General features: G+C 36.0%; 1 protein-coding gene across 7 annotated transcripts in view; it reads right to left on the bottom strand.

The window, feature by feature from the left end:
• Positions 1-540: 540 nt before the first annotated feature.
• LOC113068873 (rho guanine nucleotide exchange factor 10-like protein) overlaps positions 541-17,612 on the bottom strand; it is a 43,904-nt gene continuing 26,832 nt past the window's right edge. For all 7 annotated transcript variants that reach the window (XM_026241753.1, XM_026241751.1, XM_026241752.1 and 4 more), the window contains 10 exons: positions 15,994-16,121; positions 14,880-14,980; positions 14,632-14,753; positions 7,823-7,909; positions 6,541-6,755; positions 6,239-6,396; positions 4,783-4,925; positions 2,947-3,118; positions 2,637-2,759; positions 541-2,552 (listed from right to left, as the gene is read on the bottom strand). In XM_026241753.1, the coding sequence (XP_026097538.1) occupies positions 2,014-2,552; positions 2,637-2,759; positions 2,947-3,118; positions 4,783-4,925; positions 6,239-6,396; positions 6,541-6,755; positions 7,823-7,909; positions 14,632-14,753; positions 14,880-14,980; positions 15,994-16,121 (1,788 nt within the window). In that variant the 3' untranslated portion in view covers positions 541-2,013. The remainder of the gene's footprint in view (positions 2,553-2,636; positions 2,760-2,946; positions 3,119-4,782; positions 4,926-6,238; positions 6,397-6,540; positions 6,756-7,822; positions 7,910-14,631; positions 14,754-14,879; positions 14,981-15,993; positions 16,122-17,612) is intronic.

Below are 17,612 nucleotides of genomic sequence, written 5' to 3'. Positions count from 1 at the left end.
GACACAAAGCAATCAAACATCTCTAATTAGAAACCTTTGATGTAAGCATAGTTAACAGCTCCTTAAACTAAATGATGCTCCTTATTAATCACAACACAACATACCTTACTGTCTTAGAGGGAAAACACCATTCTCAAAGTAAACCAAAGTTTCTCCTTTGCCAACACAACCTAGCTTGATGCATTTGAGAATGAATTGCATCATGTCATTTACTTGACAAACAACAGGAATAGCACAAAATTATTAGACTGAATGAGCAAATCCTTCTGCTATGAGAACAATGAGTGGCTGTTAGACAGCTCCTTTCAATCCTGACAGATCAGTTTTGCTTCACGTCTGCCAGAGACGTGATTTGGCATCCTCTTCACGTAGCATTGGTGTCACAACGTGCATATATTAACCGCTGCCTGAGCTGCGCCATACTGAGTTTGCTGATATGTTTACCGTGAGAGCAGGCAGTGGCTGCCCAGAGATAAAAGGCTGAAAATATGCTGAGATTCAACATAAAATATTACTCTGCACTATTAATTTACAGCACAATGCCATTTCAAAACCATTTAATGTTCAGTCAGTTTCAAATCAAATGAAATAGTAATAGAAAAATTGCAGAGACTTCAATCATTGTAAATATGACTTAATTTTTTTTCACAAAGTGACACAGCGAACAACGAGATCCATCAAACACAAGTACCTACACCGAAGACTTTGCTTCTTCTTAACACATTTCACACTAAATTAACATTGAAACACATTTAAATAGACAGACTCCGAATATTCAACTACCTTACTTTTCTGTACACACTGCTTTGGTGGTGCGGCATATAAAAAAACATCTTTTATCACTTAAACAAGAAAGAACTGGGTCACAGTCAATACTCCTATACATACTAAGGATTACTTCTTGTATTACATCTGAAAAAAACAACAACGCTTACCCTGATTCCTCGCATGCAGATAGAATATAATCAAATATCAAATATATTAAATGGGTGGTATAAGTCGTTAATAGTGGAATTTACAAAAGGTGTTATTTTGTTTTATATTCAGTTGAGGTACATTATATATGAAGCACATGTTATTATTATGACAGACGAATATTGAATGGAATGCTTGTTTATCAACTTCAAGGAACATTCCGGCTTCCTTAAAAAGCATTTGTGACATTATGGGTATTACCATCAAAAAAGTTAAATACTTTTAACTTATCCCTTGTTTTCTATAAAAAAAAAAAAATGTGTGACACCGAACACAAAACGACACAAAATCAGTCATAAGGGTCAATTTTTTTTAAACTGAGATTGATACATACAAATAACATTTTGATGTATTTACGTAATGGAACATAATCTTTACTTAATATCTAAAAACTGTTTGCCTAAAAATCTATAATTTGGACCCATATAATGTATTTTTGGCTTTTGCTACAAACATACCCATGCTATATAAGACTGGTTTTGTGGTCCAAAGTGATTGGGGCCAATTTAGGATTTATTTGTTAAGCTTAATTATTAAACATTAATTATTCTGTTAAAATATGTATTATTTGAGCTACAAAGCTTTTTAAATCATCCAAAATAAATTCAGTTAAGGGTTAGAAGGTTTATGGCACTGCATTGTTTTCCTTTTTTCACACTAAAATCATGTTAAACGTGTTGTTTTAGGTCCTATGGTTATGCTATTGAAACTGAATATCTTAAAATATTTACAAACGGGCCCTTTCACTTCTATTGTAAGGGCCTCACTGTAGCCCTGATTCATTTTTTTCTTAAAGAAGGACATTTTTCGTGCAAACCCACGTTATGCCACAAATGCTGCCGCACCTTAACTGTTTCTGAACCTGGAATATTCGTTCAAATTCAAAACCTTCTGGAGGAGAAGTGAAATAAATAATCCTCATAAGCCATACAGGCTTACAGTCTGTTTGTCCTTCAATGATCCAACAATCCTTCATCACTGCAAAAAAAAAAAAAAAAAACACGATGAAAGCCAAAGGAAGGAGATTTCATTACTGCCTCAAATTGTAATGGGCAGCTGCCAGACCATGAGCATGTTCTCGTTGGAGTCAGAAGAGTTGGAGGAATTAGCGAGTCGACGGAACCCTTTTCCACCGGATATAACGGCGGTTGAAGTCACTTTCTCCCTACGTCCCGCTTCCTTAGATGATGGCCCAGGCCCTTTGACCCAAACCTCAGGGTCATCACTCAGCTCATAGATGGAACCGTCCTCTAGGGTGTGCTCCAGAGAGTCCTGGGTCGAGTCGGATGTTTCTTCGGGCCGAGCCGTCAGGAGCTTTCCTGGGAGCTGAGAGGTAGAACGGAGGTGGTACTGCAGTAGCACTCCTTTAGCTTTGGCTTCTGCCTGAGGAGAGCCATCCGCCTGCTGGAGGGACTCCTGAAAGGAATCTGTCGCCTCCTTATCTTCAGCGCCACTGCTTGAATCCCCACCTTCCATTGCAGAATCCCGCTTTAGAAAATCTTGGGATAAAATGCTGGAGGTGGCAACCAAGAATTCAACAGGGCCGTTGTGAGCGTTAAGTGACGTCATGCCTTTTCCTGATGGGAAAGAGTGACCGTTTGTGTTTGGTAACACAAAGAAGGCTTAGATGCTATGCTTTTTTTGTTTAAATTGCTGCTCACCTGTTATTTTGGGAATGCCCTCCAGTCTGGGCACCGGCAGGGTGACAATAATGCCCTGAGCTGTGCCAACCCACAACAGTCCTTGGCAGATGAGCAGGCTGGTTACACACACAGTTTTTTGACCTATGAAGAAAATATGATGAATTGTCTTTATTTATTTATTTTTTTTATTAATTTTGCTACCAACTCCTGCTCCGTTTAAAACATTTTTGTAGATGTACTTGCCACTCATGCCCCTTTGAGGACCTGTGTGCCAAAAAATTTTCCTACAGAATTCATATCATGCAGCATAATCGCATATTGGACTTGCCAGGGCTCAAATATGCAGAGGGTGTTGAAATGTTGATCTCTTGGAGGTGTTCCAATGTTTCTGTGTGAAACAGACGTAGGGATGATCCCTCTGAAAACGCCATCCACACCCCTCCTCCGGCGCGCACCATGTGGGTCACACCAACCATGGGGTTTGGATGAACTTCAAAACTCTGGGAATCATAAAAGATACAAAATAATGATGAAAATGCATAAAAACAAAGGTGAGCAAGAGGAATGGTGAATTTAGAGGGAAAGCGACAAAGAAATGAAAGCTAAACATCAAAGTTTAGGCAAACACTGTGGACTGTAGTGCTCAAAGAAAGGAGAGATTCGATGTCAGGGTATATCCTGCTGAAAGAAAGTCTGTTTGGGCAGATGAGGCTGGGCATATGACATCAGAGACATGAGAGAAATCTTAAGGAAAACCATAAAAGCTTAAATTAGGAAATAATCCACTTAAATCCACTAAGAATGTTTGGGAAATGGATAATTTCAAAAGTCAAAATAACACAGCAGTAATTACAGTAAGATGCAATATTAATATTTTATATCTTTTTGTGTGTATGTGTATACACACACACCCACACTTTATCATTTTCTGATTATATTAGGAAAATATGAGATTTTCTCTCTCTCTCTCTCTCTCTCTCTCTCTCTCTCTCTATATAAATATATATATATATATATATATATATATATATATATATATATATATATATATATATATATATATATATATATATATATATATATATATATATATATATATATATATATACACACACATTTGTATATATATTTTTTATATATATATTATATTTTTCTAATATAATCACAAATGATAAAATATACAAAATAAAAAGTTAGGGTTATGTATGTATGTATCGTAGCCAGGACTTTTAGCTCTGCATAAAAATGTTTTATGTATAATACTTTTATTTAACAAGAATGCACTGAATTGATCACAAGTGACAGTAAAGACATTTCATGTTAAAATAATTATTTTTCATATAATTTATCATTCAAACTAAACCCTAGAAATATTAAGAACTATTAAGCAGCACTGTTTTCAACATAATGATAATGATACATGATTTCTGAAGGATCATGTGACACTGAAGACTGGAATAATGATGCTGAAAATTCAGCTTTGAATTGATTGTATAAAATTACATTTGTAAATAATGATGAAAACAGTTCATTCATTTCATTTTTTTTGTAGCCACATAATTACAATCTATGCCTGTACATCCTGCTGTACTTCCTGCACCCGATCTGTTTTACAACAGATAAATTCTGACATTCTGCACTTTCAAGTGCAAACAACAACTGACTTGCACATTTAGAAAGGTTAACATGTCCATATTCGTACCCACATCTTATCTTCCAGCTGAACTGAACTTCCAACTTCTAGAGCTGAATTTAATCCTGATATTAAGCTTCAGGAAGGCAGAGGGAGGGTGCGCTCCTTGCGGCAAAATAGAGAGGTTGGCTCAGCTGTCAGAAGTGATCAAAGGCTAGCACTTTAACTTGCTGTTGGGCTTCTACAGGGAGGACACCTTTTATGCGTGGCTTAAGATGCTCTCTCATAATGCATCTAGAGAAATTAAATGTAACACTCTGAAATAAAAGAATCATTTCAAGCTTTCCTAAACCAACCTTTGTTACAGAACAGATCTCAAGCTTTGATAGGTGACGTGACAGTCTTATGAAAAGCAGTTGTGCACTGCATCTTCATTGAGAAGGTGGTGGAATCACATTCAACACATTTTCATTTCACTAACGCATTTCTCAGAGGAGAAGGATCTGATGTCTATGATATCAGAGTCTCTACCTGAGTCCTGAGAGAGGAGCCTTCAATCACAGAGACCTGGTTGGCACAGCTGGCCCACACACACTCGTCTATTTGGAGGAGTTTGAGTACGGGAGCGCATCCAATAACCACATGTCTGCAGGAATCTGGATCCCACAACCCCTCTGTAACCGAAAATGCATGCTGGATTTAGAGGCGCCACTGGAAATATTTACACATCTTTTAAAATATAGCAGTAAAATCAGAGAGGATAAATTCAAACCGAAGAGAATTAACTAAGATTTACTTGTTTGTATTAAACAAGTAAATGAATAAATTACTCAAGACTATATTCAACATCAAAAATGAGGCATTGGTGCTGTATACAGTTGCAGGAAAAAATGTGTGAACTTTTTACCTGGCATGAACTTTTTTGCCAAGCATGAAGTTCCACCCCTAAACCTAACAGCTAATCGGGCATAAGCAGATTGTACAAAAACGTATATGAAATCATATAAATTCATACTACACAAAGTGTAAAATAGATACAACTTGGTGTGAGAGTGTGTTGGCTGAAATTAAATTTCACATCATTAAGATGGGCCAGGTGATATATATGAAAACACCTTTGCAAAAGTGCTACTGGAGAAATATTCTGTGGACAGATGAAGCCAAAGGTGTTTGAAAGTAGTTAGTAGCTCTTCAGAAAAACGAGGTGGAGAGACACATGGGGCTTTGCAGCCTCAGGGTCAGGGCAGCTTACATTCATTGACAGAAAAATTACTTCCCAAGTTTATCAGGTCATTTTGCAGCAGGATGTAAGTTCAACTGGAACTCAGAAATTAACGATTCAACAGGTCAGTGATCCCAAGCCCAGTAATAAATCAACAATAATATACCCCGTCTGATGTGGCCCGGTACTGACCTCAACCTGACTGACATGCTCTGGGCAAGATCTCAAGAGACTGATTCACACCAGACATCCCCAAAATACTGCTGAACTGAAATGATTTCGTAAAGAGGAAACACTTTTTTCCCACCCTGCCCTGTGAATGTTTACAGGGCGTGCCCAATAAAGACATGCAAAAGCATGGTTGCTTTTGTGTTTGTCTTTTGTTGAAGATCTTACAGAATTCATGCAGAGTTCCAAGAGTTCACATATTGTTTCCTGCAAATGTAAATCCAAAGGAAATGGGAAAAAAATAACAGAATTTAAAAAATGTAATATTGAAGAGTTAATAAAAGGTATCGTTCACCCAAAATTAAAAGTCTTGCATTGGTCACACTCCTTCATGCCCAAACCTCTTTGAGTTTATTCTGTGGAACACAAATGTTGTTAACCAAACTGTTTTGGTGACCAATGACTTCCATATCTTCTTTCATGTTCCACAGAAAAATCATGTTTTGGAATAACAGAATCATGACTGAATTTAAATTTTTGAGTGAACTATCCCTTTAATCTACATTTACTCTGAAAATTGCACTGCAGTTATTCTACCTCCTCTCTTTCGGTTATAAACAGCGACTTTTCCATTACTCAGTCCGGCGAAGAGAAAGTTTGTAGATTGTTTTAGGCACAGAACTGGGCAGCACTCTGGGTTACAAAATGTTAGCAGACACTGAGCAGCGGTGTCCACGCTTCCATAAACCAGGATGCTTGAGAAACACACACACAAACACACAAAATATCAAGCGCTTTTCCATTGGAAAGAAGCAAATTAGTTGTGACTGACTGCATACAATTTGCAATGTAATTACTCAAATCATTCCACACCAATACAGGTATGTATTCAGACTTACTTGCCATCCAATAATCCTACACAGATGGTGTTACCGATCTTGGAAGGAAGTTCAGAGGTTTGTATTTCCAGTTCTTCGTCAGTGCTGGGCTCTGTGATATACTCCAGACAAAGCACTGGGGAACCTAGAGAGAAACTCTTAACGGAGCGTGGAGTGGGTCTGTTAAGGGAGAAAATCTCCACCTGCCCGTGAGAGTCGTCACCCCCACTAGCCACCTGTGTAGTCGAAGAGACAACAAAAAGAAAACAAACATTAGAAGGAGGACATCAAGTGTCTGAAGTCACTGACATAGCCCTCTGAGAGGCTGCCGGCAAAAAAGATGGGAAAAAAATAGTGGAAGCACAGCCATGAGATAAATGATTTATACATGTCTTTTGATGTGGAATGCTTGATGTTTGTTACTAGAGCTGCCTTTCGAGAAACTTTTAATCCTGCTTCCCTCTTTCCTTTAAATGTCGATCAAACAATTCTAACAGTGTTTTTTTTTTTTTTTTTGCAGCGCTTCAGGTGGAAAAGCTCTCTAAGCTAAAAGAAAAATATCACAGAAAAGTACATTTTAATGTAGAGCTGTGATTCAGTCAGATTTAAGAAATGGTTCATGGCTTGGAAAATAGTCTAACAGCATTGGGGCTTTTTACAGTTTGTGAAGGAGTGCCTCCTTGTGAAATTTATATTGTTACGCCAGCAAGTGGCGACCGGTATGAATGAGTCATTGAATCATTCATCCAACCGATTCCTTCAAACACATTCAAGAATAAAACAAGTGATCGTGGGACTCTCCTAAATAATACCCACACTTGCTGTAAAAAAAAAAAAAAAAGTAATATATAATTCAATTTACTTGTACTGTAAAATGTAATGAGTATTCAGAATGACATCAATCTTGCTTATGAAATATTGGTTAATTAAACTAAATACTATGCTAAGGCAAATCATGGAGGTCCAAACACTACAGGGAATGTTCAATGAACTATTTCCATTGTGCCTTTGACCAAGTATACTGTATGTGGACAAAAGAATACCTGCTTAATGACTACTTAGTAAAACATGATAACTGAAGGTATGGGAAATTTAAGTAGGGGGCTTAGGATGTTCTCAGTTGTACTGTCCTGATGACAGCCCTGGTTAGAGGTGGACTATTCAAATGTTTGTGAGTGATTCGTTTCCCCTTGCATCAGAGGTTAGAGAAGAACACCATCAGAGATGTGTGGAGATATTATAATATTCCTGCACAAGTGCGGTGAAGAAGAAAATATGTTCTCATTGTTCAAAGTGTACTTACCCAGAGGTAGCCCTGAGGCAAGGATGTGCTAGCGGCAGAAAAACCAAGAAGAGAACAGTGGACCGGGTTATACAGGGCAGCCTGCAACTGCAAAAAACATACGAGATCACTTTAAGAAATTAGCATTAAAAGCTGCAGCTCTGGAAATCAGCTGAATATTACAATACTAAAATGTCTTTTAAATCGCTACTGTATATACACACAATTTAAAAAAAAAAAATGTGTTTGAAAGAAGTCTTTTCTATTTTAAAAAGCATTTATTCCAGTGATCGTAAAGCTGAATTTTTTTCAGACGTTTTTACTCCAGTCTTCAGTGTCACATGATTCTTCAGAAAATATTAAAATATGGTGATTTGGTACATACTGTTGTGCTGCGCAATATTTTTTTGTAAATACTGTGATTTGTTTTTTGGGATTCTTGAAAAGAAAAAGACAAAAACAGGATCTATTTTAAAAGGAAATATTTCACAACAGTATAAATGTCCTTACTGTCACTTTTAAACATAATTTAACAGCTAAATAAAATTATTATTATTCTCTTTCGTGTTATTAATATTTTCTGGCAGACATGCAATTTTACTCTAACTTTGAATGTCTAACATTATAATTCTGCTTCTGCAGTGTGGGATGCATTCACGTACAGTGGACTATTCTGGTGCAGCTGCAGTTTCATTCTGCACACTAACAAGTGATCAGCAAAAAAATTGAGAAGATCAACAAAAAGGCAGGATATTATTCTATTAACCCACAAAGTAAGCATCTTGAGGCTCGATTTCAAGAAGGCAAGCATTAAGAGTAGCCTGATTTTGACTACAGGAATCTTTGATATTAATCAAAATGACACCGTGTCACTCATAGACCTTACGCTTGAGCGCAGAGAAATGTCAATTTGCTCAATGATAAGGGAAAGTCATTTAAACTTAATCTTGACAAACTCTGGTTTTTCATCATTCATGGTGGGAAAGGCATGAGGACACACTGACACTCTTAATTTGACACACTTTGTTGTCCATGTTTTGGCAGCTCTGATACATGCTGAGCTAATTCACATCTAAAAGAGCTGGTGGCCACAGCCAGCACTTGGCTTGGAAAGAGAAGTAAGGGAAGTTAATTGACTGCAGGGTGTTTTGGCTCAAATTACACAGACATAAGGTTATTAAACACCCAATGTCTTTCACATATAATTTATGCACAAGCCAGACAAGCTTTTATTCCAGGTTTAATCATCAGGGCCCACATGTCTGGTGACAAACCCACCCCCTGCTGACACTATTATTATTTAAGAGTACACAGCTTACCACAGCAAATCACCACACATAACTTAACATTAACTATAGCACCTTGTAATTGCAGCTCATGAGAAGTATACAACTAATGTTTTAAGGGTTTTATTTTCAATATAATTGTGCATAATAATTCATGTATCATCATGTCAAGAAATCCATCCAGTCAATTTCATTACCAATTAAGTGTGACATAACAAAAAACAGATACATCTGGATTGTTTCGGGTTTGCTATTAAGTTATTTCAATTAAGTTTGCTATTAAGTTAGTCCAAGTTATTTGCAGCACGAGTACTTGATGTACTAGTACATATTGCTTTTTGAACTTTGAAAGCTCCAGGACCCATTTCTTCTAATCGAATGAAAAAAAAAGAAAAAGAAAAAAAAAAGAACCAGGAGATTTATGAAAAAGGTCTATTTTTGTGAATTTAGGAATGACTTTAAGGTGAGCAAATAATGACAGAACATTTCCTTTTTCGCAGCTTAAAAAGACTATAATTACAGTGATCTGCTGTAAATCTTTTTGCACACACACACTCAAGACATTTCCTGTGATTGCGTTCCAAACTTTCCATTAGATGAGACACAAATGCATCCTCAGTGATGGCAGAGAAGTACAGCCACAGTCAACAAGCAATTTATCCACTTTTAGCCAAGACAAAGCTGTAAACTTTATATAAAGATGTCCTTTTTTCATTAAATGTAGGGTTAAAAATATAGTCATTTATAAATAATAAAGTATTGTAATACATGTATCTTAAACAGTTGTCTATTCATGTTTTAAATAAATAAATAAATAAATGCAATGTGTTGAATCACTCACATTAAATAGAAACGGGGACTAGCAGACAGCTTTTTTCAGTAATTTAATGAAAACCCATTACATTTTCCTAATAGATGAGCCTATAGGAGACTAGATTCATGACAAGAGGATGACCTGTTTAGATGAAACAGTCCTTATTGTGTTTGAGGAGGATCTTGCGTGGGAATGGCAGGCTGGTGCTGTCCCTCTCCTGCTGTGAGCCTGATGCTCAGCACTCTGATGTGCCAAACTTGCTGCAAACTCGCTCTTCCAGTATATGCACTGTGGGAATGGAGCCCCTTTTCATCTTAAGCAATCTACTGGGGCCACGGCTTTTATTCACATTTCCCCCTCCGTGGAAAAAAACAGGCAGAATATTTAATATGTACATGAATTAGCCCACTGGAATTATTTATACAAGGTTCTGTGTCAGCCTTGTTATTTTCTTTCAGAATGTGCTGCTTTTGCGCTGCTGAATCTTACTGTAACATTTTAGAAAGACGTCTTAATGACCTGACGATTTCTAGTGTCCCCATTCCTTCTTTCTGCTTTTCAAGCTCATTATTGCTTTTTGAGTTCTGATGGAGGTGGAAAGGGTACTTATGAGAAGAGTGATTGAAAAGACAGCCACGTTTATCTCATGGGTGTTCCTCCTGAACACAGACTTCACATCACATAAGCAAACACTTGTCTATTCCTGCATCTTCTGTAGCAGCCACAGATCTGCCTCGCTTTAATCTGCAGATACAAAGGTTTCCCCCCCGCTCTTTAAACCATCAAACATTTCCCACAAAGAAGTTTCTAAGTATTAAGAACTTCTTTAGATCTACTCTGCCACAAACATACATTTTAATATGTAGAAAATAAATAAATTTAGTACCTAGAAGCTTCCCCTTTGCAAAAGACAAAGTCATTCACTTTGCTACATTTTCGACTTTTTCAACACTAAGCACTGATTTAATTGGCTTGCAGACAGCTTTGTCTGTCAGGCACTATAGGAGAAAACTGTTCAAGGGGTCAGGGTTTGTTAGCATGGTCTAGTTAGCCTCTAATGGCATGTCATGTCTATAACATTACACTTTTTTATATCACTTAAATGTATTTGTAATTTTTCATTTGGAGGATATACAACTCAGAATATATAATTTGTATTTTTCGCCAGCTATCATTGCTGTAAATTACTTTGATGGAAAAAAAGTTTGGGGGCCTTTTTTTTTTTTTTTTTTTTTTTTTTTATAAATTATAAATAGTACATTCAGCATGGGGGAATTGTTTTAAAGTGACAGTTAAGGCATTTATAATGTAAAAAAGTTAAAATAAATTCAAATAAATACTTTTATAAAATGCATCATCAAAGAATCATGAAAAAAAGTCACTTTTCCCACAAATATCAGCAAATCAGAATGATTTCTGAAGCATCATGTGACCCTGAATAATGGCTGCTGAAAAATCAGCTTTGACGTCACTGGATTAAATTACATTTTAAAATATATTTAAACATTCATTTTAAACTGCAATACATTTTTACAAACTCTTTTAACTGTATATACAGTTAAAATTTTACATACACTTTTATTCAGTCATTTTTATTTAGTAAAATCTTTCATGTCCCTCAAATTCTTTGGTTTTCCACAATCGCTTGCATATTTGAACCTTTTCTAACAATGACTGTATGATTTTAAAATCCATCTTTTCACACTGAGGATAAATGAGGGACTCATATGCAACTGTTAAAAAAAAAAGTTCAAACGTCCATTGATGCTTCAGAAGGAAAACCAATGCATTGAGAGCCAGGGGTGAAAACTTTTGAACAGAATGAAGATGTGCCTTTTTTTTTTTTTTCATTTAGTACTGCCCTTCAGATGCTACAGAAGATGTCTACATGTTTCCCAGAAGATCAAATAAGTTCAATTTACCCTGAACTTCAAATTCAAAAAGTTTCACCTCCGGCTCTTAATGCATCTGATTTTCTTCTGGAGCATCACTGAGCATTTGAACTTGAGTTTCTCAGTTATCCTCAGTGTGAAAAGATGGATCTTAAAATCATAGTCATTATCGGAAAGGGTTTGAACAGTTGTGAATCATCCACACTGAATGGGTTCACTTATTTTAAAAATATCATGCTTTTTGTATGATCTCTCTTTGACTTTCGGTAAAATAATTAACATTTAGCAGATACTGCAAAGCTTGTCAAATTTTGACTACAGCAGTATATATATATATATATATATATATATATATATATATATATATATATATATATATATATATATATATATATATATATATATATATATATATACACATATACACACACCAAGTAATCAAATCAACTGCAAAGAACACATGAGCTATGAAGACATTTTTTCTTAGGACTTGTAAGCTACAGAACAGCAACATATTCAAACTAATTTTGGGCAAGGCTGGCACTGGAGTGTACTTCAAAAAGGATGATGACAGAATGCAGATGAAAGCAGATGCACATTCCGTAGGTTAAGATGAGCGTTTGTTCAGTACCAAAGAGGAAAGATGTATACACGCTTGGTGAATCACAAGCTGACTGAATGCAAATATAGGCATAAAGCAAGTGAAGCCTTAGCTGATTTGATCACAGACCAAAATACAAGGGACTATATTTAGTCCGTAATCTAAACTTTCTGCCAGCAATGGGTCCTAAAGCTGAAACCGCATGACTTTAAAGTACTACACGTCCCAAGCAAAAAGAACCTCCTCTGTCAAGAGATATCAAAAACATCAGGTGCAGGATCAGATGAGCATGTGAGGTTTGAGCCAGAAGACACATCAGACACTCATCCAGAGTTGATAGCGGTGTGAAAAACAATCATTAAAGGGGGATTGCATCACATTTTGAAAATAGTAAAGTGAACGCACCGACAGCAAATAGGCTGAAGCATTTGTCATAGTGCTACCTATGGAACACATCTGCTATTAGACAGTAGGGATTTGGGAAGAAATATAATATATATATATATTTTTTTTTTTTTTTTTTTTTTGTCAGGCAGAGAGAACTAATGAACCAGAACATTTTGAAGACAATGAGAAAATGTGGCCATAAACTATACTGATTTGTGATGATACAAATATATTGCACTATATAACATTAGAGCTATTGATTTTATTTGCAAATGTTTTTCTTTTTGTTACAAAAATAACATGTACAAAATGTACAGAAACTTAGCCGAAACTTGTACAGCTATACTGTAGATCCAAACATTTAGAAACACACTTTTTCCTGGAATATGGTGGCATCCAGTGAACATGGTTTGTGGCTCACAAAACATTCCTACTGATGCTTTTATGACTATGAACAAGTCATTATTGCAATTTTGACAAAGCCTCATCTGTTATCCAGATAACAGTATCTAAGTGACAAATCAGTAGAACTACCAAAAACAATGTTAAATAAACTACAGAAATCAACGAGCCACCTATTGAGAATGAGTATGAGATAATAACCTTAACACAGCTGTAGTTCAACGATAAATCAAATCAAAACTGGACCGGCAGAAAGTCTTGAATAAAAATGTGAAGTCCTGTGGACCGAAGGCACTGACCAGTTGTTGAGAAGCTGCACACTGACCTGGAGGTGTAGAATAGCAATGCCGTACAAAATAGAAGATCAAAGCTGTATGTAAATGTAAGGCAACATTCAGACACCATGTCTGATTGCAAATACTATGTTAGAAAGGTTTCCAATCCACCAAGTTGTGCAGTACTGATAGGGCAGATAACAGTTTAGCATGTTGGCCAAGCAATAAGCAGTGAATTATCGTCTACCACATGCATACCAATGAATGACTGAATCTAAATCGGAGTACAATCTGTCTCGTTTGAGATCAAACACTGACTACCCAAAGGAAATGTTTTTTCCTGCAGCTCCAGGAAAAACACTGCTCATAGGTTACTCTTTCAGGAGTTCATAGTTAAGAGTGTGCAGTGATATTTCAATAGCTGTTTCTCATCAAACTGTAACTTTAAGAAAAATGTGAAACGCGTGAGACTTAATCAAACGTCTTCAAATGTTTTCTTATATAATCTCATTGCTAAAACAGATTTTCAAACCTTTTTGACACTAAGGACCCCAAATATGAAGCCCCATTAGAAGGAACCCTTTTCTAAAGTAGAGGGCAGCTATGTTTTCATGTACAAAGAAAAAAATTGTTTGATCGTGATAAAATATTTTATTAATATAATAACAAAGATGACATTTCAAAATGAATAAAATTTGATTGTGTCTGCACTAAAAGATAGTAATTAAATATTTTATATATATATATATATATATATATATATATATATATATATATATATATAATATTTTTTACAGAATGTTTTCTACCCATTATTATCATTATAATAATAATAATGTTTTTTGAGCAGCAAATCAGAATATTAGTATGATTTCAGAAGGATCATGTGACTGCAGTAATTATGCTAAAAATCAGTTTTGAAATCAAGGAATAAATTACATTTTAAAATCTATTCAAACAGTTATTTTAAATAGTAAAAATATTGCAATATTTTACTGTTTTTGCTGTACTTTGGATTATTTTGGATTCACTTACATAACAGAGCTTTCATTTTTTGAAAAACTATTTGGTAAAATGCATAAAAAACAACATTAAAAGACTTCTATGTCTAGCTGAATAGTGTTTTTTCTTTAGTATGCACATTTACAAATTGGTTGGTTGTCTCTCACTTACCTTCAGATCTTGCATTTTTGGGGTAAACACAGGCAACCGGCAGGCCAGTAACGGGCACCAGAACGGAGGCTTAGTCTTTTCATCATCCTCTACACACACCCAGCCAGGCAAGTTCTCCTCTCCTACACAAACGCCAATAAGCTTAGCCAGAGGCGCGATACTGTCACTGAAACTCAGTTTTTATACACATGAGAAAAGAATCCAACATGTCAACAATGTGTTACTCATGTTTGAGATCCCATACTTACTCAGGGCGATTTTGGCCAGATGCAGGCGATTGACCCAGGAGATTTTGCTAATTGGACTGGGCGTACTGAAGACCACTGTGAAACTGACTGGACGTCCAGACCTGTCAATGGATGTACACACACACACACACACACAAACTGTGAGAATCCAAGAGGGAATCAACACAATCAAAATCCAAGTGAGACAAGCTTCTTTCGGTTCCAGCATAACTAAAATGAGTATGTACAGATCTATTTGTGCCAACAGTCAAAATTATTTTTATCTGCTGGAAAAAGTAAATGGCAACAAGACAACAACAAAAAAAGGGAAAGAAAATCAAATAAAGGGTAAAATAAAGGGGTCTTCAACAGGGGGTCCACAATGATACAGCAGGAGGTCCGCCATTTACTGTTTGATCTCAAAATAATTGCTTAAAAAAAAAAAAGGAAAATATGCATTAAACAATAATGAACTTATTTCAACCAAAGCTTTTATTGTGCTTCCCAAGCTACAGTGTATAAAGTCAACTGTAAAATAATTAATATTCTGCATTTATATAAATACAAATACAGCAAAAACTATAAATGTGGTGTATTATTGCGATTTAACATTACTTTTCCATTGTTAGATATTTTTAAATATAATTTATTCCTGTGATGATCTTATAGAATTCATTCCAATATGCTGATTTGGTGCTAAACTCATCATCAATGTTAATAATAATAAAAATAAAACATATTAAAGGCTCTATGTAACAGGGTGTCCGTGCTTCATCTCATCATCCACCAAAAGGGGTTCTGTCCTAAAAGAAAGACTGAAGATTACTGCCCTAAACCATTATGGTCCATCAGACTTTAAGAAAGATTAAATCTTAAAAGCTGCTCAGTCTGTGTTTAAACCTCCAACTGATCAGCAAAAGTCTTTTGGCTCTGTGGACTGATAGAGTAACTCCAAAGAGCCCGTCCAAGACAAATCCAAGAAATTGAAATCCTTCTGGTACAAGTGCGATGAAATGATTAGCTATGTTTCAGTCAGTGTATCTGTCACATTCACCCACATTTGAGGAGAATTCAATGCTCAGCTCTACTTTGTGTAACCTGTGCCCACTGGCATCAGTGGGTAGTCAGCACTCACTTGTCAGGCTTCCCAGGAACCATCAGCCGTAGACGGCACTTGTTGGCACACTGGATCTCGTCCTCTTTGATGCGGATGAGCCTCTGAAGAGCCATGCACCAGTCCTGCCCCACCGTAGTGTTGAGATTCTGTACACGTACACAGTCCCATTTATGGGAGACAGCTGTCAGACTGACTAAGCATGGTGACCACACTTAGCACCCTGCTTTTTGACATTTGCAACAATTGTCAAAAATAATTAGCACAAGAGAGATTAAAGAGCGAGAAAGCAATTTAAGTGCATTAATACCTGCCCGGTTTTTCAAACCAGCCAGAGGTGAACCACAACATTACAAACTTGGATTTGAAGTAAAAAAGTTACTGAAAATTGGACAAAAAGACAACAGCACAATACTTTCAATTCAAGACTTTACAACAGCAATTTCCCTACAGAGAAAACAGTTGCACCCTATAGGACTGCGAATGGGTCGACTAGTCAATCGATGAGGTTGACCAACTTTTCTCCAGATTTTATGGTTTTGATTTTCAATATTTTTAGCAGCAGTGCTTTAAAAAAATGATTTACAATGGAAACTTCATGTGGAGAGTGTTAGCTGTGCTTTAGTGTGCTGTTAGACCATCAGCATGGTAAACTCCGAACATCTCAAAATTCACCCTGTTGAAAGCACTGCTGCTACAGCTATCACAGCAGAGCTTTTGTTACACATCCGCCATCTTCAACAATACATTTCAAGACAATTACAGTCAGACTTCCAATCGCCTGCTGTGAGCAATGTTTCGGTTAGTATGCATAATCCTTTTTTTTGTTTGAACAAGATTTGTGCAATAGAAAGTGGCAAATGTTTAGTGTATATATTTATAATGGCTGTCATTAGCCGGGTTTCTATACAAAGTTGCGAATTTAACTTATGCGTAAAATTGGAATATCGTACAAAACATTTGCGAACAAGCACTGCTTTCGGAGGTGGATGCTGCTGTTTGGGAATGCAGTCATTTAACAGTTCCGGGAGGCAATTATACAGAAATACTTTGATGACAGACTTTGCTCAGGCATTTCCGAATGACCATTTAACATTTCAGATGTTGTAGAACAAGATCGGTACGGTTTAGTCAGGATTTACCATCCATTGCGCAAAGAGGAATTTATTCGCAAAATACATTTCCATCTCACATTATTCGAATTAACCCTTGTTCGCACAACTTAAAAACCATCTCAAGCGAGCTTAAAAACGTTTTTGTGAATTAAGGCATTTTTATTTGAAATTCAGAGTTTCTATCACTCGATTGTGATGCGATACATTAAAATGAGGCCATTAGCTGCCACAAAAAGCAGCTAGAAATGCTTGAATATTAGTCAGGGTGGACGTATAATTAATAATGTCAAAAGTTAAATATTTTTTTAATAATGAAAGCAAGGTTGTGAATGAACTTATACTAGCAAAGCTATTCAAAATAGACATTTGCAGAAATTATACCAAAAAACGAATGAAATTCTGAAATTAGAAATACTAATCTGATAAATTATCATTCATGAAATAAACTCGTATGACATGTTTCAAACAATGTTTAAGACTGTTCTGGTGCTGCTTTTTTCACCCCAAAATGAATGTTCTGTTTAT

The sequence above is a fragment of the Carassius auratus genome, unplaced genomic scaffold (genome assembly GCF_003368295.1).
Source record: "Carassius auratus strain Wakin unplaced genomic scaffold, ASM336829v1 scaf_tig00000254, whole genome shotgun sequence".
NCBI classification, from domain to species: domain Eukaryota; kingdom Metazoa; phylum Chordata; class Actinopteri; order Cypriniformes; family Cyprinidae; genus Carassius; species Carassius auratus.
Note: the sequence above shows the minus strand (reverse complement) of the source record. Positions and strands in the feature narration are given on the sequence as shown.